Below are 21,244 nucleotides of genomic sequence, written 5' to 3'. Positions count from 1 at the left end.
CAAACAGAAAAATGATAAGAGTCTAGAAAGAACTGTACTCACATCCTCAATACTGGCTATTCCTTCATAATTATTTTCTCTAATGAACATTTATTCCTCTAAAATGTTCCACTTCTGTTATTTTTCCAGTGAAAAATACAATGTAAGTTATATCTATATATCTATACATATATATATGTAGGTAAACCAATAGATGCTCCTGTCTTTCCTCTGGAAGGAGCCTACCAATTCCTGTCTGTTTTCACCTAGTTGCAAATTTCTACTGATGGAGATTCGTTTTGGCAAATGGAGACACGTGAAGCCAATAGTTCCACAAATCACCTTTTCTCTTAAGGACTGTCTTTTCCATAAGGACATGTAGCTTGACCGGCCTTGCTCTTGTATTAGTACAAAACATGCCTTAAAAACACAAAAGAGGAGGGAGCGAAGGAAGCATTTGACCTCAGGACCACACCAGAGCTGCGGCTGCTATCTGTCCAGGTCTTCTCTGCCCACTGCCACCTCCCCGGCCTGTGTTCAAGCTATCACTTGGGTCAGCTCGGTCTGAAGTTTGGGAAAGGTATGATCCACATTCCACCTCTTCTTTCAACCTGCAAATTGAACATCACCGAGCAACCATTGGTACCCCAGCTCTCCAGGATCCCCAGGTGGGCAGTATGGCATGGGCTCACCTGGGCAAATTGCTGGGCCCTCCTGTTCACCGTAAAGGAGTAGGTGCTCGGGAAGTGCAGGCTGACAGGTAACACGGAGACATTAAAGTGGAGGAGCAGGACACCTTCCCCCGGGCCCTGGAAGTCCGAGTCATTCACCAGTACAGCCAGTCGCAGGGTGCGGCTCTCAGTGATGGGAAGGCTCCGGTTGAGCACAAGCCCTGTGGGTGAGTTGGATGGAAGTGAGGGTTGTTGAGCTGGCACTGGGCCATGGGCCACTCCTCCTGTCCATTGTTCCTGCTCTCCCAGACACCCCCACCCCTGTGTTCACATGCAGCCCCGTCCACAGATGCCAAATCACCACTATGCACATTTCAAACATGCTGACCTGGGCACCCAAGGAACCATGTCAGTAGGGAAACGACTGGTGTGTGTGAGTGTGTGTAAGTAAGTGTGTGTGCACTTATGGGATCAAACTAAAGCAGATCTCAAAGCAAGGACCCAGGTGCGAGTGGTGAATATCGGGAAGGCAGTCCCAGGGCACACAGGTAGGGTAAGAGACAGAGAAGGAAAGGCCATTTTATATAAGCTATTCACCAAGTACACCAGCTCTGTGAGCACAGGAAATTAACCCCCTAGATTCTGGAAGCCTGGCCATGACAACCATCTCAGACTCCCCCACTCAAGGCATGAGAGATGGCCACTATCCACCAACTCCAATTAGCAGGGAGCTGCTGACAGCAGGTGTGCATGTGGGTTCATGTGTGTACGCGTTCAGGCCAGCTGTGGGTGACTCAGTAGTTTCTAGGATGCATGCCTGCATGGGTGGTGAGCAGAGTGGTGTGGTGAGGTCCGCTGAGTCTAATGTGGGAAGTTGAGGCAAAAGAGCAACATGTGAGATCCCACAGACCCAGGAAGGACTAGGACAGGCAGGCAGGAAGCTGAGCACCCAGGAAAATAGCCCCTCTTACTATATTCATGCACTGTGGCCCGCACAAAGCTGCCGTTGCGAGAGGTCAACGTCTCATTGGGTGTGTGTTCCATACGGAAGGTCTGGCGTGCCCAGGCATCCCCCGAGAGCATCGTGCTCGTATATCGCCTCAGGAGCTCCCCAGATGCTGGCACCACATCCGCATCGAAGACCCGAAGCGTGGCCACCACAGTGCCCTACAGAGGGCAGGGTACCACATCAGGGTGGGTGGCAGGGGTCCTTGGAGAACTACCCTCTGTCTGCAGATGGGATCCCTACTAGATCTTTCAAGGGTGTTCTGCATCCTGGCCACGTCCACAGGGGACCTGAACATGCGGCAGTCACTGCTTCCTCTGGGGACAGATTGACTTGGGCTTCAATCCCAAAGGTCTTCCCTGTATAAATACAGGACAGGTGTACCAGCAGGCTTTCCAGGGCTCACAGCGGCACATGCCCCAAAGCTTTGCTTACACGTCGTACAAGGTGCTCTGACTCTGAGGGAACTGGGCCAAGTGAGGAAGGGTCTGCCTGACATCACAGAGTAGCAGGACCTAAGTCCATGCGGCTACTAGAATATCCTCCTCTTAACAAAATGTGCATTCCTTCCACCTCCTCACCTACCAAGCCTGCCTCGGGGTGCCCAGAGAAACAGACAGAGGTCATACGTGCATGGGGAGTCCTGGCCACCTGCAGCACTACATTGTGGGCCTGACTGCAGGACAACCGAAGGCCCAACAGAGGGCAGTCATGCTCTTTTGCGGACCAGAATAGAGCCTGCACAGTCTGAGAGGTCCCTGTTGATCCCTGTCTCTATCCAATTCCTGGCCCTTCCCCTTTGAGAGGAAGACTGTAAGGATGGAAGGAGTACTCAGACAACAGGGCTGGGCTGTGTGAGGTCAGGTACACACAGGCATGCCCAAAGGTCTTCTTCACTCCCCATTCTACTTCCTTGCCCTAAAGGCCTATAGTAAACACTGGCAGACAGATGGGTAGATGGACAGATAGACAAATAGCCAGATAGACAGACACACAGCTGCTGGACAACTGAACAGAGAAATAAATGGACGGATGAAGAGACAGACATCCACAATGGCAGAATGGCAGGCACAGATGTAAGGATGGATAGGCACCTCCTTCCGTTTGAACTCCACCACTGTGCTGGCCGTGTCAAGTCCCCCAAGGAAAGTGGGTGGCGAGTCGTCTTCATCATACACAGTCACAGGGAAAGGTACCCTCACTTCCTCCTCTCTTGCGCCAACTCGCACTGTGCATGCGCCCACCAGCTCATACTTTTCCTGTTGCTCTCGGTCCAGAGCCCAGAGTGTGCTCACCTCCAGGGTGTCTGGGCTGCAGTGGAAGGGCAGGTGCTCACCTGGGACAAAGCAGAGCAGGATCTGGTGACCAAAGGAGACCAAGCGAGCTGCCTTCCTTGTGGGGAAGAGTGTGGAGTCCAACGGGGATGGACCAGTTCTCTGGCATGTTGGCCATCTGGCCCTGCCCCTGCCTCCTCTGGCCCACTTGGGCTACTAGAAAGGCAGAACAGAGGCCTGTGCTACACAACCATGGAGAAGGGCTGAGGTGCCTCTTTTATCAACTGATGCTGGTGTTCAGGGGTTCCCTAGACTAGCAACAATGACCGGGGGTGGGGGTGGGGGCACTGCTTGGGAGGGGCTCCAGCCTGACCAGGGTGAAGACCCAGACATCTAGGTATGGTCCTTTACCAAGTCATAAAATATATTGTTGGGTATTTTTAAAATTAGAAACCTACTAGATGCCCATTTTAGATAATGTGAGAAATAACGAAATCATCCACAAGCCGATTGATGGAAAAAGAACACAGTGGATGGGTATGTGCTCTCGGACAAAACTCACACACATTCAGCATATGTCCCAGGCCACTACCTCCTGCCGTGTGGTGGATTCGTGCCTCAGTTTCCTCGCCATACACTGGGGTGATGGTAGTCATGGTGCCCCATTTGGGCCAGCCATACTCTGCCTGCTGACATCGGGGACTCCAGTCAACTTTCAGAAACCACAGCCCACTTCCACCAGAGAACTGGCCAGAATCTATTCTCAGGAGAAAGCTCAAGCAAGGTGCACTTTTGGACACTTGGAAGTGCCATCAGTGACCCAGCTCGGCTCCCTCGCACAACCCAAACTTTCCACAGTAACAAACTGCAAAGCACCTTGGGAATGCTTACCGTGCACTGCTTCCCTTTCCTTTGCCTGAACACAAAACACATGTTTAGTACAATTTAAATGTGTGCATTTTCGTGAAAGGGGTCGCATGCCAAGCCACTTGCTGGGCTGACAGTTTTGCACAAAGGTCCTGAACCAGGGGAAAGGAGAGACGGTGAAGGGCAAGTGGGCAAGTGAGTTTTTGCCTGCACTCAAAATTTCTGCCATGCCATCCCCAGTCCTTGGGCAATCAGCCTGGTGTGGACCTCGTCCTACTGCTAACTAGCAGTTCCAGATCGTCTGCTATTTCCTCTCCACCTCCACTCTGTTTAACTGTGAAACTGTGCCCCCCCCAGGCTCCCCCACCAACCCTCCACCCTTCTCCTCCCTGCAGCTGCTCAGGCAGAACTACTGGCACCATCGCTCCTATTTCCTTGTAGCACCCAGCATCTGACCCACCCTGAAACCCAGCTGGCTCCCCCTTCAACGTTTACCCGAGGCTGCTGCGTCTCAGTTCCCCTCCTCGTCCCTTTGTTATCCCAAATCTAATTTCTCAGAAGCCTCCTGAATGCCTCCCTGCTTCCTCCTGAGACCCATCTAACCAAATCATTCTCAACATGGGCACGAACCTCCCTGCATGGTCCACATATGCTTCCGAGAGGGTAGCCCTAGCAGTTACTAAGGCCTGCCTTCTTTCTGAATAGCTCCGCCTTTGCTACCCTTTTCCCCGACTCCTCCTTGAAATAGGCTCTCCATTTTTTTTGTATCCTCCCCAGGATGGAGTCCTCTTTGCGTCCCCTGCCACCGCCCAAGCAAAGAGGCGCTAGCAGGCAGGGTCTCTGCCTGTTATGCTCATGGTTGTATCCTTAGCCCCTAGGAGGGAACCAGCCCGTGGCAGGCACAAGAGAGATCTTTCTGGACTATCCAGGGAAGGGGTGGCGCGTTGTTGGAATGAATGTGCAGGCCTAGCCAGCGGGCCATACTCACCCCCTAGAAGCTGGTAGACCACACTGATGTTGGGGCAGAGGGACTGCACAGGCAGCAGGCCGAACTGGTGGAAGGTGCCAGGGGGCTTGTTCTCCCGGATGCGGAAGGACAGGCCCTTCTCTGGGAAGCAGAGGTCCCTGGGTTTCAGGAACCCACAGGCTGGGAAGGAGGCATTGATGAAGGAAAAGTACACACGGGCACAGCCTGGCCACTGACACTCGCCCTCGCGAAGGGCAGCTGCTGAGAGGAAGACCTGGAGGTGGACGGTGAGCAGGGGGAAGCCGCCATCTGCAGAGAAAGAGCCAGGAGGGCCTGTGGGCACCAGGCCAATGGAGGGCAGGTTATGAGTTGCTGGAAAATTCAGTCCTTAGGGTGGCCTAAGTGTTCTGCTGAGCCAGTCACCCCATCCTAGCACTCCTAACCACCCTCTCATCATCTACGCCCACCCTGCACCTCAGGACCTTCAAGTCCTGAGACCCTGGTTCCTCTGAGTGAGCATCAGTATCTGACAGGCCACCTTTTCTTTCTTTTTTAAATCATTTTATTAGGGGCTCATACAACTCTTATCACAATCCATACATACATCAATTGTGTAAAGTGCATTTGTACATTCATTGCCCTCATCATTCTCAAAACATTTTCTCTCCACTTAAACCCCCGGCATTAGGTCCTCATTTTTCCCCTCCCTCCCCACTCCCCCTTCCCTCATGAGCCCTTGATAGTTTATAAATTGGTATTTTGTCATATCTTGCCATGTCCAATGTCTCCCTTCACCCACTTTTCTGTTGTCCGTCCCCCAGGGAGGAGGTCACATATAGTTCCTTGTAATTGGTTCCCTCTTTCCTACCCACTCTCCCTCTACCCTCCCTGTTTCGCCACTCACAGCACTGGTCCTGCAGGGCTCATCCGCCCTGGATTCCCTGTATTTTCAGTTCCCATCTGTACCAGTGTACATCCTCTGGTCTAGCCAGACTTGCAAGGTCGAATTTGAGTCATGGTAGTGGGAGCGGGGAGGAAACATTTAGGAACTAGAGGAAAGTTGTATTTTTCATCGTTGTTACATCGCACCCTGCCTGGCTCATCTCCTCCCCAAGACCCCTCTGCAAGGGGATCTCCAGGACAGGCCACCTTTTTTCGTCAATCAGACTTTGCTCAGGTGTTCCCTAAGAAGGCCACCCTGAGCGTCATCCCCCAACTCCCATTATGCCACTGCCCCTCCAAGAAAGCCACCCTGAGTGCTCCACACTGCCCATCACATCACTGCCTTCCAAGATAGGGCCAGAGTTCTGTATCTCACTTTCCCCTCCATCACATTAGTGTGCCCCCATGAGTTACCCAGAACAAGCCCCTCATCTCCTGCAGAGGGCCAGCTCCTCCAGCGCCTGGTCCTACTGTGCAGGATGCCCTGCCCACTGCTCCTTCCCTGGGTGTCTCTATTGCAGAGGCTCTGCTGACACACAGCCCATGGGCAGATACCACAGTTCTGGGAGGGAGGGTTTCCAGGTGGTTCCATTAGAGTCGCACCACAGTACCTTCCCCTCTGTGGATGTCTGGAACTCCACTAGAGGGCTCGCCCTTGGCCCACTATCTCAGTCCAGGGGTGGGGTGGAGCGATGCTTCTCACAGCTGCTGCTTCTACATTCCCTAGAGTTCTCTTTGATTCTCCTTAGCCTGTGCTTCATTGTCTCAATCCTCAGTTGTCACTAACAGTTCTTTATATAAATATCCTCTGTTCAAATTAAATGTGTTTTTTCTCCTGACTCAACCCTGAAGAAAATAGAGGCGTCTATCCGTTCACATAGAATAGAGCTCCCATGAAACACAGACCCACACACTCTGTTTTACAGCAAACACCACTAGAGCATCTCTAGCTCCATATGCACCCCACTGGGAGCTCAGGGGAGGGCAGCAGGGACTAAGGTGCTGAGACCCACTTCAGATGGCACCTCTCTGGCAAGCCCCTAGAGGTGGGGGCTGTCCCTCCACAGGCCCCTCTTGTGGCCCTGACTTTAGTTGGTACAGAGAGCAGTAATTCTACCTAGTAAGGTATGTTGCTTGCCTGGTGTTCATAGCATGCTGCCTCTCATCTTAGGCTTGCTGTGAGGGCTATGTGAGGCCACAGCAGGTACAGAAGGGACATAGGAGGTAAATGACACTGCTTGCACCATCACTCTGTCAAGCCAAAAGGCAGGACTTTGTTCTGCCCACCTTGTCCACAACCAGGACCATGTGTGGCCTAGACTCTGGCTAGACCCCTTTCCCAACCCATGGTTTTCTTCCCTTTCTTTCCTGGCTGGGAACCTCAGTATAGTCAACTCTTGCTAGGCCTCTTGTGCATGTTCCCGTGGCAAGAAAGTTGGTGAGGTTTCACAGGAACTGCTCTTTCCCCATCATGTTCAAGGTCACTTGTTAAATTGGAACTCTAGAATTTTCCTAGCTCTTCAGAACTCCATTCTTACAATCCCCAAATCACTCTTAAATCAACTGTAAAAGGCTACTAGATTTGACAAGTGGAGAGTCCCCAAACCATGCATATCATTTTCCTAAAATTTCAATACTCTGAGAGCCAAGGGTCACCACGCCACCCTAGACTCATCCTGGCTCCCACAGCCCACTGGGTACTGTCAGGTCAACTTCCCTTGGTCCCTTACATGCCAAGGCTTGTAGAGGAAATGCTGCAACATGGGCTGTGCTGCTTTACCTGCGCTTGTGGAAGGGGTGGGGATGAGACAGAGGTAGAGAAAGGTGAGCATAAGCAGGAGGGAGTAGAGTGTGATAGAGGTGGAGTAGGGCAGGGTGGGAATGGAGTAGGCATAGGGTAAGGTAGTGGGCGTGGGCAGGATGAGCCGAGGGTTGCTAACTCACTGCGAGAGCTGAGCTTCTCCCAAGTACTCTGGTCCAGACTTTGGTTCAGGTAAAGGAGACCCTTGTCCTTATGGATGCGGATCCAGGTGTTCTCATGGAGCCGAGAGCGGTAGGTACCATAAAGGTGCTGGCCCAGGTGGAAGCTGGGCACCTCACTGGGCAAGTCTTGAAGTGTGTGGACATAGAGCAGGGGCGTGCCGGCAGGTTGATCTATGTACAGCTTCTCCCAGTAGGCATCCCTTGAGAAGTAGAGGCCCAGTGGAGCTGCAAAGGCAGGAGCAACAAGAGGGTTGGGAGATGAGAGCAATGTCCCTCCTGGAGCCACGGTGTGCCTTCTGGGAGAATCCTGACTTGATCAGCCTCCCAGCCAGACTACCATTCCCACAGAAGCTTTATTTCACACCATGATTGAGGTTTCTTCCTTAACCACTAAGACGAAACCAAACCCATTGCTATGGAATTAATTCCAACGCATAGGAATCCTATAGAACAATGTAGAACTGCTCCATAGGATTTCTGAGACTGTAAATCTTTATAGGAGCAGACAGTGGCATCTGTCTTATGAGGAGTGGCTGGTGAGATGATCCACCAAGACTTCTTGGGCAAAGAACTCCTTGATTTAAAACTGTAATCCCAATAGGACTTTCTCATCTAAGTCTTTCTTTATAAAACAGTTTTATTAGCATATAATTCACATACCATATAATTCAATAGTTCAATCACATCAAGTCGCACAATCATCAAAACAATCCATTTTAGAACATTTTCTTTATTCTTTCTTTTTAAAATCATTTTATTGGGGGCTTATACAACTCTTCTCACAATCCATCCATCCATCATTGTGTCAAGCACATTTGTACATTTGTTGCCATCATCATTTCAAAACATTTTCATACTACTTGGTATCAACTCCACACTCCCCCCCCCCAACTGAACACTTGATAATTTATAAATTATCATTATTTTTCCATATCTTGCACTGTCTGATGTCTCCCTTTGCCTCCTTATCTGTTGTCCATTCCCATGGGGGGAGGTCATTGTGATCAGTTCCCCCTATCTCCCCCCACCTTCCCCTTCCCCTCCTGGTATGGCTACTATTAGCCCTGAGGAGTTTATCTGTCCTGTATTCCCTGTGTTTCCAGCTCTTATCTGTACCCATGTACATGCTCTGGTCTAGCTGGGTTTATAAGGCAGAATTAGGGTCATGATAAGGAGGGGAGGAAGCATTAAAGAACCAGAGGAAAGGTGTATGTTTCATTGCTGTTACACTGCATCTTGACTGGCCTGTCTTCTCCCCGTGACCCTTCTGTAAGGAGATGTCCAATTGCCTATAGATTGGTTTTGGGTCTCCATTCTGCACTCTCCCTTCCCCTCCCCCTCCCTCCAATTCACACTGACATGATATTTTGTTTTGGGTCTTTGATGCCTGATACCTGATCCTGTCATCAACTCACGATCACACAGGCTGGTGTGCTTCTTCCATGTGGGCTTTGTTGCTTCTCAGCTAGATGGTCACTTGTTTATCTTCAAGCCTTTAAGACCCCAGATGCTATATCTTTTGATAGCTGGGCACTATCAGCTTTCTTCCACATTTGCTTATGCACCCCTTTGTCTTCAGCGAAAGTGTAGGGAAGGTGAGCATCTCAGAATGCCAGATTATTAGAACAAAGTGTTCTTATGTTGAGGGAGTACTTGAGTAGAGGCCCACTGTCCATCTGTTTCCTCAATACTAAGCCTATAAATATATGCACATAGATCTATTTCCCCATTGTCATATAAAATAGATTTATATATGTACATGCCTATATTTAGACCTCTATGAATGCCCTTTGCCTCCTAGTTCTTTCCTATATTCCCTTTAACTCTCCTCTTGTCCCACTATCATGTTCAGCTTTCCTTTGGGTTTCAGTAACTCTTCTTGGTTACATTGCCCTTGATCAAGCCCTATCAGGCCTCCTACACCCTCCTTGACATTTTCTTTGCTCTTGTACTCATCGTTATTAGCTCTCTTTCCCTAACCCCAAATCTCCCTTTCCATACTCCCAAGGAACCATTATTCTAGTTACTATCTCTATAGATTTACCTTTCCTGGATTTCACATACAAAAAACATTAAACAACAACAACAAAAAAAGGAAAACAGATAAAAACCCTAAATTGAAGAGAAGCAGAAAAGATTAAACACAGAGCAAATTTAAAGTGAGTCAAATGATAATATATTACAATTTAACTTAACTGCATCTGCAGTACATTAAACTACAATTACGGTATTTGTACAAGTAAATCCTGCCTGAAAATGCACCAAAATTGTTTTACTATAGTAGAAAAATAAGATGGTTGCAAATCATTCTAAATTATGCAAGTTTGATAAACACATGATAAACACACTCATATGTTTGATAGACACACTTCAGTCATGCATGGACTGGAGGTCACATATGCTCAGGACAATTTATTCAGGTGTGTGGTGGCAGTGGGGATTCTACAGGCTGTATTAGTCTGGGCACATGAGAGAAACAAATGCACAGAAACTCATGAATAAGAGAGAGTTTTATATAAAGGTTAAGTGCACATCAAGAAAACATCCCAACCCAGTGCTGCCCAAACCCAGAAGTCCAACATTAACCCATATGTCCAACACCAATCCACAAAGTCCTCCTCCATCTCACAAAACACACATTATGACGCTGATTGCAGGAGGAAAGCTGAATCAGTGAACATGTAAGCATCTCAGCGCTGGCAGGGGTCTCTCCACAGGGCTGCTCCAGCATGCTGGGCTGCATTGGAGTAGGTCCATGTAGCTTCTCCTTGGGGATGTCTCACAGGAAGTGAGCCTTGCCAAGCAGGGAACTGGCACCCTGGTCTGACCATAACAAAGCAAGAGACCCAAGAACTAGAAAGGCGAGGCTCACTGAGCCATTTATCCCTCTGCCCTTCAATTAACCCTACATGTGTTTATCGGCCAGATTGGCACAATAAACTAACTACCTCACAGGCTAACCATGAATGCAACACTTTCTAAGATAATCAACTCTTGATGTGAAGTTAGGCACAGTTCATCAATATCATTGCTGTTACCTGCTGTAATGTTGCATTTCAACTCATGGCAACCCCATGCCTACAAGGAAATGCTCTCTAGTCCTAAGCGCCATTCTCACGAGGGGCTATGGATCAGGCTCTTGTGATCCATGGGGTTTCCAATGGCTGACTTTCTTCTCTTTCCAGTCCATCTTAATTTGGAAGTTCAGCTGCAACCTGTTCCGTGTTATAGTAGCTTCCACGGACAGGTGGGTGGCAGCTGCCCATGAGGTGCACTGTCCAAGGATCCAACCTGGGTCCCCATGTGGAAGGTGAGAACACTATCAATGAACCACTACATGGCCCACCAGTCCCATTGCATTCATGTAAGAGAAATAAAAAACGTGTATCTATCAAGCTATTTAATAAGAAAGGCAATTGGTCACAACAGCTGAGCACGAACAGGGTGCAGATGCCCTCCCATGGTGATGGGTAAATAAACAGTTGTTTATTCCCATCATAAAACTACTCAGCAATGATGAGGAAAAACCTGCAGCAACTTGACCTCACGTTACACCAGGCCGAATGGAAGGAACTGTCACACAAGAAGAATGCCGAGGCATGACTCCAGACTGATTTCAAGAGCTGCCTGGAGGGGAGGAATGAGCTTGGAAAGAGCAGGAGGATACTGAGGATGGAGGGAGGAAGGACGGGGGCGGAGACAGTGGGAGAACCACCTAGATGGAGGGTTTAACAGGATGTTGTTGTTGATTTCATTTCTTGAGATGGGCTGTGTGAATACGTATGTACAGTATGTACTTTAGAAAGCAAACCACCACCCCCCCAAAAAAAAACCCTTCCAGATTTTTTTATCCCTTAAACCTAGGTAGTGGTCTGAGTGGCTTAGATAAAAGAAGGAAAATAAAATTGAAATGGAGTTGGAATCTTTAGTGACAAAGAAGTTCATCTCAAACAAACAAACAAACAAAAACCCAAGAAAAAAAGAAAGAAGAGCAGCAGGGAGCTGGGAGACTACCTGGCTTGTGATGGGGTGTAGGCCACAAGGACCCACTGTTTGGCATAAATAATCCTTGTGTATTTCAGCCACTTAAACTTTACTGCAGAAAAACGACCACACGGTCACGGGGGTCATGTGAGGTATAAGCAATACACCTTGTTATAAAATGCTTCTACTTTGTACCTTAAATACGCTATAGGGAAACCAAAGACCACTAAGGCACTTTATGTTGGCTGATTCAGAGAGAGGGGCATGGTTCAATCAGTCACGGTTGAGAGTAGGCAATGGTTAATTTTCTACTGCTTCCTCCTCTTCTCTTTAAAAGCCCCATTGTAACTAACCGGCACTGAGTCACTTGTTTTAGAAACAAAATGGTTTCCCTCTGTGCATACAGAGTAACTGCTTGAGTAAACCATGTATGTGTGTGTGTGCCTTTATGTGTGTGCTTTCATGATGGTACAGTACTCAACATTTTCCTTAATAAAATGTTTATAATTAGGATTGTTTAAAAGATGGATAATTAGTTAAAATCATACCTTTAAAACTTGCAAATACACTCAAATGTACGTGCACAAAAATTCTAACACAAAGTCAATAGTAGGAATGAATTTACCTTTCTAATTCGTTTGTTTTCTTCTTCCGCTGCATCCTGAGGGGTTGTCTTATACCAGCTGCAGCACGAACTGAAGACAACACACACACACACACACACACACACACACACACACACACGGCAGCTCAGTTATGGACTCGGCAAACAATCAGATGCCAACCGGACTCAGGTGAAGAGAGCAGTTCAGATCATTTGGGATGAAGGGCTAAAACTGTAGGGACAAGAGAAGGCATCTCTCCCTCAGGGCCCTTTCAATGCATCTTGATTAGGAGCAGCAACGTGGTACTTGTTTCAAGTACTGGGTACTTGTTTCCCCACGTGTGGGTGCTGCCTCCACCATATGTTCTAGACCACTGGCGATTCTAAACCTTCCAAATGCCGCGACCCTTTCATACACTTCCTCATGTTGTGGTGACCCCCCTACCATAAGATTATTTTCGTTGCTACTTCATCACTGTAATTTTGCTACTGTTATGAATCGGGCGACCCCTGTGAAATGGTCGTTTGACACCTCAAAGGGGTTGTGACCCACAGGTTGAGAACTGCTGTTCTAGACCAAGAAGGTCAGAGAGAGAGAGGGAAGAAGAGAGGAGAGAGGGAAATAACCTGGGTAGGTGTGTATAAGCCAGACTCACCAGAGGTGGCAGGAAAGGTGTTAGACCTACACTGCTGATGCACCAGACACGTGAAAGCCCTGTCGTAAGAAAAGCAGCTGGTTCTGGAGGGGAACCTGAAATGTCTCAGCCCCTTGCTCTCCCTAGCCTTTTGGAAGAGATTCGCCATAGAGAAGCACCCTACTATCTACGGTCCATAAAAAACAAAACAAACGCACTGTTATTGGGGTGATTCTGACTCCCAGTGATGCTACAAGGCAGGGTAGGCCTGCTCCTTTGGGGTTCCTAGCCTTCAAACATTAGAGGAGTAGACAACCTCATCTTTCCCCTGCAGAACAGCTGGTGGGTTTGAACTGCTGACCTTGTGGTGAGCTCAGTGCATAGCTCACTATCAAGGACCTCAATTAGGCCTTGAGCCCCATGAGGAAATTACAATAGAGAATTCTGGGAAAGGAGCACCAACAGCATGGCCTTGCCTGGGGTCTCACTGCAGCGACAAGGCAGGATGAACGCCCACATGTGGGAAGATAGATATTCATGCTTCTTTCTCACATCCTCTACTTGGTCTAGAAGGACAGAGGCTTCCTCCGGATGCCTCATCATGGCTTGATCTTCTAAAATTCAGCACGACCTTGGACCAGGGAGCTTAGAGGTTGTTTCAGCACCAAAGGACCATTTGTTCCAGGCTGGTCTCCTGTTCCATAAGGCACACGAACACTCAACCAGAGGCAGCACCTGTTCAAGGTCAGTCATGTGCTTCTGGCTCAAAGCAGGCCTCAGCGTGCAGTGGGTTTGTATCGGTCACCACAGACCCGGGACCCATTGCCAGGAGGAAGTCACACCACCCAACAGCCTGTGAACCTAAAGTTGGCCTTAGGCCACTTTCAGCCTTAGGTTCTTGGGTGTTGCAAGCCCACTTCCTGCTACTGCACACCCTGCACCATGGTGTGGGTCCTTGATGGGATTCACAGTCTCTCCCATATTTGGTACTGAGCCAAACTTCACTTGTGCTTCTGGGCAGAAATTACAGCCCCCTGCCTGGCCCACAGGAATTAGAGGGTCCCCGATGCACAGTATCACCGCTACCCAATTCCATCACAATGTACTCTTTGTGAAGGCAAACGAAAAGATGGCCCACGTTGGGTCCACTGGGAGTACCTGAGAACGCCCTTCATGTTTCCCCACACTGGTGCTGTCCTGAGCTACACTTCTGTAGAATAAGATGAAGCCACCTGCTATAATTCAAACACAGATAAGGAGGAGAACAAGGATTTGTACAGTGACCTCTTAAGAGCCACACTCCGAATCACACATGAGCTGAATCATGGAATGTTAACTTCAGGTGTCATGTCAGTACCTACTGGAGCCTGGTGCTAAGCAGAGTCACCACCCACTCCCTTCAGCATAATGTCTGGGCAGTACGCACTGGAGCTTAAATCCACCTCTCCCTGAGCCTCTGTGGTATTAGGTAACCCCTGGAGATCCTTTTATTTCAGGGGAGCTGGAGCATTGGTCACAGAAATGAAGAATGACTTCACTTTAACAATGGCCCTGGGGAACCCCAGTGTGGGCCACCATGGGGAGTGAAGGACTCGCCAGCTCCAAATAGTAGATCAGGCACATCGACAACTGATGATCTGAGATGCTGCCAGTAGATCCTTGTTCTCTGCAAACCAGGACGCACAGCTCAGAGGAGTTCCAAGGTGAATAGGAGAAGGCACGCAGTTCAGGGTGGATGATATCTCCCAGTGACGGCTGCACCAATCTCTATCCCAGCTTATAGGCTTTCCTTACAGTATGACATAGACTCTTCCATAGTCTGTCTCAGGATACTCACATTGGACCCTGGTTTTCCCTTGGAGTCACCATGCTGTGGGGGTCCATGGGGTGAGGGGCCACACACAGATTGGACCTCAGCAATTGTGATGCCTGGAGCCTGTTGGAGCATCTGCTGCTGCTGGTAGGGTGCTTACATGCCTCAGAGGAGCTGGCAGGCCCACTTGTGGCCACTCCATCCTGTCCAGAACCTCACCTGCCTACTATAGACCCAGAAAGGGGCTGTCTGTCTGTGCAGGGGTCCTGCAAGACTCTTTTTCAAAGAGGCCTTCATGCCATATACAAATCATCCAATGGTCCACAGTGGGAAGATGGGACAGATTCCTTGACAGTTCCCTTATCATCTCAGGCAGGACAGCCTAGCCTATGAAATACAATTAGAGCCCAGGCTCAAGGCTGTCAAGGGAGATTTGTGGTTGGCCAATGGTTATGAGCAGAAATAGATTTAACATAAATATCTCCCAGATAGCCCTCATAGCAGGGCACAGTGGCTTTAATGCTCCTCTTCATCACAGGAGAAAACCTAGGAGGTCGTACAGGACCAACCTCATGTACACAGAAACAACAGCAGCACAGGGCTTGGGCTCAGTTAAAAGGCCAATATCACCAGTCTGAAGTTCATCTTCATTCTTGAACAAGGGGTTCCACATCTTCATAGTTCACTAGGTCTGATAAACTATTCAGCCTGCCCCAGATGGGTGGCATGGGAAGAGCCTGGGATGAGCTATTTTAAATCTGATTCCTTTGGATGTGAAGCTTCTACAGAGCTCTGGCCTTTTCTGGGCCTCTGCTTTCCCATCTGTGAAACAAGGACGAGGATGCTGGGGAGCAGGGGAGCATCCACTGCAGGTGAACACAGGTCCTTGTGTTTGTGCAGGTGTTGGGCAATAGGAACCTTTCAGATCAGATTCATAACTGTTGTGTGTTGGCCCCATCATTGCCCCATATAGCATGTAAGGACCCTTAGAGTCCAATAGCTGGACCATAGAGGGGTTTGGCTCAATGGCTAACAAAGCCGGAGCTGGTCACCATGCAAAGAACAGATGCTGAGGCCATGGGCAGCTGGGGCTCACACTGCCAGCACCTGTCTGTCCAGAAGCGCTGCATGGCCCATGAGTTCAGATCTATGTCAGTTGTGGCCAGGTAGATGAGCCCTGTTGCTTGCACCATTTGATGCAAAACATAAAAAGTTTTTGCCACCCTATGCCATTGGTTACCAACTACTCTCTCTACTTCTATCCTACATGTTTCTACCTGGAAAGGCTATGTCCTGATGGCTGTCCCTATCCTGCACATTTGCACCTTGCAGCCATACCCTGGCCCGCACACACCACAACTACTTACACAGTACACATGGCAGGTCCCTCTTGCTAGGAATCACGGCAGGATTCCCAGAGTCACCCCTGATCATTCATAGTTCTGCTCTGCTTCGGCTGCAGGCCAGAAGAGTACAGTCCCTCAGGGACTGGCATGGGCTCATGCCATGCCCAGAAATCATCTTGTGGTAGTCTCCCAGGTACAGACACACGTGCCTACATAACTGTCCATCCTCTGGATGCCTGCCCACACCCTCAACTCCCTGTGCCTACAAGCTGCCTCCTAGTTGGCTAGAAACATTGGACCAGTTCTGGCCCAGGAAATTCAGCAAGTTTCAAACCTAGCAGGCTGTTCCTACCACAGATTCTGGTCTGTGTCCTCAGCTATTGGGGCCTTCTAGTGTTTTTTTTAATTTTTACGTCTTATGGTGTTTCCTTACACCTTACACACTCTTTGCCCCCAGCAGAATCATTCTTTGTGTTACGTTTCTCTTGCTCAAATTATTTCATGGTATCTTTCTCTTGACTAGATGCACATTGATGCATACATCTCTTACATGTATTCTTTCGCTCACACATCATCCTACCTCAAACACTGTGACAATTTTACTCTCATACACATTCTTTACCACAGACATTATCACATTCACACAAGCACTTCTCTGACACACATCTCACAATCCCACACATTCCCTCTTGCATAGACACTCCATCTTGTACACACTCTTACACACAAGCACGCACACTCTCTCTCACATTGGGTACAGCTGGTCTTAACTGGGTTGTCCTGAGGTGGGGCTCACCTGGCTGTTAAGGGAATATGGAGCTCATCTGAGATTCCTTAGACTCCATCCTGAATTCTCTGTTCGGATCCAAAGGCTTATTGTCTGTGTGCCCTTGGTCTGTCACATTCAGCCAGAGGGTAGCTGAGGTCATATTCACTCTCCTTATCCATCCCCCACCCCTCCTGACCTGACCCTCACACCCATGAAACGTGCCACAGAAATGCAAATGAGCCCCAAAGAGAAAGGGGAAGACTACCAAAACCAACTATGTGAAAACTAGGATTCTGGACTTCAAAAAAGGGATAAAGCGCTAAGTGCAGTAAGATCCCAGAGACACTGGAGTCCGCAGCAGCACTACCTTCTTGCCTGTGGGGCAGGGCCTTCCCAGCAGAACCAGCTTTAAAAAGCACCATCATGGCTCCTGCACTTCACCAGCGGCGGAGATGCAGATGACATTTCTATTATGACCAGCAGAATCTCCTTAACAGATGATTTCCTAATGCAATCATCTTCACTGGAAATGGGAAACAGACCTGCTGATTCTTCCCCAGGGACTGAGGGTGGGAGGCTGCCCTTGCTCCCTACCCCCAACAAGCCAGCTGTCCATGCTCCTCCAACTCAAACCCAGGCCAGACACGAGGCCTCAAAGCCTTGGTAGGGCTGAGTATGTATCTGAGGATGTGACCATCCACCCCGACAGTCCTTGTATGACCCAGCAGCAATCTTGTTTCTCCTCCATTGGGGTTTACTGGTTGAGTGATGCCAACAGTTAAGTGGTTGACTACCAACAGGAAGTTTGGTAGTTGGAACCTACCCAGAGGCTCCTTGAAAGACAAGCCTAGTGATGGGCTTCTGAAAGGTCATAGCCGGGAAACCCATATGGAGCAGCTCTCCTGTGCACACACATATCACCACGAGTCAGAATGGACAACATACAAAACACACCTTTTTCATAGACAGGTCCCTATGCGACACAGTTTGCACTTGCCTTTGAACCTACAGGTTGGTGGTTTACATCTACCCAGAGCTGTTACAGAAAACAGGCTTGGTGATCTGATTCCATTACGATTATTATTGCTGTTGTTAGGTGCCATTGAGCTGGTTCTGCATGTGTGACAGAACGCGAAGCAGTGCACAATCCTGCTGCATCCTTGCAGTTGTTCCTATGCCGGAGCCCATTGTTGTAGCCACTGTCTCAGTCCATGTTCCTGAGGGCTTTCCTCTAGTTCTCATGACTCCTCCACTTTGCCAAGTATGATGTCCTTCTCCAGGGACTGGTCTCTCCTGACAACATGTCCACAGTTTGGAAGATGAAGTCTTACCACCCTTGCTTCTAATGAGCACTCTGGCCATACTTCTTCCAGTACAGACTGGTTTGTCTTTTTAGCAGTTCATGGTACTTTCGATATTCTTCTCCAGCACCACAATTCAAATGCTTCAATTCTTCTTTAGTTTTCCTTATTCAATGTCCAACTTTCACATGCAAATGAAGCCATGGAAAATACCATGGCTTGGATCAAGCCTACCTTAGTCCTCAAAGTAACATCTTTGCTTTTCAATTAAAGAAGTCTTGTGCAGCAGATTTATCTAATGCAATGCGTCTTCTGATCTTTTGACGGCTGTTTCTATGAATACTGATTATGGATCTAAGAAAGACAAAATCCTGACAACTTCAATCTCTTCTTCATTTATCATGATGTTACTTCCTGGTCTGCGTGTGAGGGTCTTCGTCTTCTTTACGTTTAGTAGTGATCCGTACTGAAGGCTACACTCATTGATGGTCATCAGCAGGTGCTCCCCACTTTCAGCAAGTAAGGTTGTGTCATCTACATATCTCAGGTTGCTAATAAGCCTTCCTCCAATCCGGATGCTACGCTGTTCACATAATCCTGCTTCTCTGATTATTTGCTCAGTATGCAGATTGAACAAGCATGGTGTGAGGATTCAACCTCGACACACACCTTTCCTGATTCCAAACCATACAGTAGTCTCTTGTTCTTTCTGCATAACTGCCTCTTGATCCATGTACAAGTTCCTCATGAGCACCGGGAAGTATTCTGGTATTCCTTTTCTTCTTAAGTTTATTCATATAGTTTGTTAACAACTGCAGAGTCAAATGCCTTTGCATAGTCAATAAACACAAATAAACATCTTTTTGGTATTCTCTGCTTTGAGCCAAGAACCATCTGACATCAGTAATGATAGCCCTTGCTCCACATCCTTTTCTGAATCAGGCCTGAAGTTCCCTGTCAGTGTACTGCTGCACTCATTGTATGATGATCTTCAGCAAAATTTTATTTGTGTGCAATATCATGGTATTATTCTATAGTTTGAGCATTCTGTTGCGTCACCTTTCTTTGGAATGGGCACAATTAGGGATCTCTTCCAGTCAGTCAAGCAGCTGTCTTCCGAATTTCTTGGCATAAATGAGCGAGTGCTTCCAGTGCTTCCTCATCGTGCTGAAACATGTCAATGGTATTCCATGCATTCATTGCCACTTGAACTTCTTCCTTCACTACCATTGGTTCTTGCTCATATACTACTTCCATTTCAGGTGGGATGTCGACAAGTTCTTTTTTATACAGTGACTGTGAATTCTTTCCATCTTCTCTTGATGCTCCCTGCATCATTTAATATCTCGTCCATAGAATCTTTCAATATTTCAACTCGAGCTTGAATTTTTCCTTCAAGTTCTTTTAGAAATGCTGAGTGTGTTCTCCCTTGCTTTTTTCTAATTCTAGGCCTTTGCACATTTCATTATAATATTTGGCTTAGTCTTCTTGAGCTTCCCATTGAAATTTTCTGTTCAGTTCTTTGACTTTCGTCCTTTTTCCCATTTGCCTTTTCTTGTCTATGTTTAAGAGCAAGTTTCGGACTCGCTTCTAACATCCACTTTAGTTTCTCTCCTGTCTTTTTAATGAATGACGATCGTGACGTCCTCCCACAGCTCCTCAGGTCTTCGGCCATTAGTGTCCAGTGCATCAAATTTGTTTTTTCAAAATTCAGGTGGGATTGACTCAAGGTCATATTTGGGCTCTTGTGGATTTGCTTTATTTTCTTCAGCTTTATCCTGAACTTACATATGAGCAATTGATGGTCCGTTCCACAGTTAGCCCTTATTCTGGTTTTAACTACTGATGTTGAGTTCCTCCATTATGTCTTCCTACAGATGTAGTGGATTTGATTTTTGTGTATTCCACCTGGTTTGGTTAGTCCATGTGTAGAGATGCCTTTTGTGGTGTGGAACAAAGGTATTTTCTATGAACAAGTCGTTGATTTTGCAAAGTTCTATCATGAAAAATTTTGTTTCTATCACCAAGACTGTATTATTTTCCAACTACTATTCCTTCCTCTTTGTTTGCAACTGGCCACTGCAACATTCCAATTACCAATAATTATAAATGAATAGTGATCCCATGTTTGATCAATTTCTGAATGAAGCTATGGTGGCTGGTGCATAAATTTGCATACTTGCTGTAGTGACTGGATTTTCTTGAAGGTGGATAGATATAGTGATAGATAGCATGAACTTCATGATGGATTTTGCATTGTCCTTTTTTTTTTTTTTTTTTCACAAAGAATGCCACGCCATCCCTCTTGACAGTGTTATACCAGGCCTGGTAAATCATATGATTTTCTGATTCAAAATGTTCCATACCAGTCCATTTTAGCTCATTAATTTCTAGGATATAGATCTTTTTGGGTTTCATTTCATTTTTGACCCCTTCTAATTTTCCTAGATTTATAATTTGCACACTTCCAGTTCAGATGGATCATTAGCAGATTTTTGCAGCTGTTTCTCCTTATCTTGAGTCATGCCCAGTCAGCAAGCGAAGATCTAGAAGGCTCCACTCCCACAGACCTCACTCGACTCACATCACAGCGGTCAACTCCACTCTGAGAAATCAGCGCCTCCTCTGCCACCATTCAAGTGCCCTCAGACCCGAGGGCTCATCCTCAGGCACTGTCCCAACAACGTTCTTCTCCATCCTGTTTGCAGTGGCGCCTTCAGTTGAAGTGGGGAGTTCAGTCCTTCCTTCGTTGTCTGCTCTTAGTCTGGAAGCTTCGCTGAAGCCTGTTCACTTTCGGTTATTCTGCTGGCATTTGAAATACCAGGGACATCACTTCCAGCATCACAGCTCCATACAAGCCACCACAGTCCGACAATCTGACAGACAAGTGGCGGTCCATTTGGATAATAGCCAAGAAAACCCTGTTCTGTAACATGAGGTCACCACGAGTCAGAATTCACAGCCAGCAACCAGCACCAACATGTAGTCATGTTCTAATGACCCCGAGGGTTCCAGTCTTCAACTTAGCTGCCCCTCCCCTCCTGTCCCACACACTCTAACGTGCTAAGGTCCACTCTTCTTTCTTTTTCACTTTTAGCTCATT

At 47.8% G+C, this 21,244-nt stretch overlaps 1 protein-coding gene across 1 annotated transcript in view; it reads right to left on the bottom strand.

Annotated features, from left to right (window-relative positions):
* The window catches only part of RET (ret proto-oncogene), a 60,362-nt gene that overhangs the window by 23,199 nt on the left and 15,919 nt on the right, over nucleotides 1-21,244 (bottom strand). The window contains exons 2-6 of the mRNA XM_013008352.3: nucleotides 7,651-7,914; nucleotides 4,786-5,073; nucleotides 2,751-2,992; nucleotides 1,622-1,817; nucleotides 672-871 (exon numbers count right to left, since the gene is read on the bottom strand). Of these exons, the coding sequence (XP_012863806.1) occupies nucleotides 672-871; nucleotides 1,622-1,817; nucleotides 2,751-2,992; nucleotides 4,786-5,073; nucleotides 7,651-7,914 (1,190 nt within the window). The remainder of the gene's footprint in view (nucleotides 1-671; nucleotides 872-1,621; nucleotides 1,818-2,750; nucleotides 2,993-4,785; nucleotides 5,074-7,650; nucleotides 7,915-21,244) is intronic.

This window comes from Echinops telfairi, unplaced genomic scaffold (assembly GCF_000313985.2).
Source record: "Echinops telfairi isolate 266 unplaced genomic scaffold, ASM31398v2 ScPeMD7_35;HRSCAF=133_0, whole genome shotgun sequence".
NCBI classification, from domain to species: domain Eukaryota; kingdom Metazoa; phylum Chordata; class Mammalia; order Afrosoricida; family Tenrecidae; genus Echinops; species Echinops telfairi.
The sequence above is the reverse complement of the archived record's forward strand: the minus strand, read 5'-3'. Positions and strand labels throughout refer to the sequence as shown.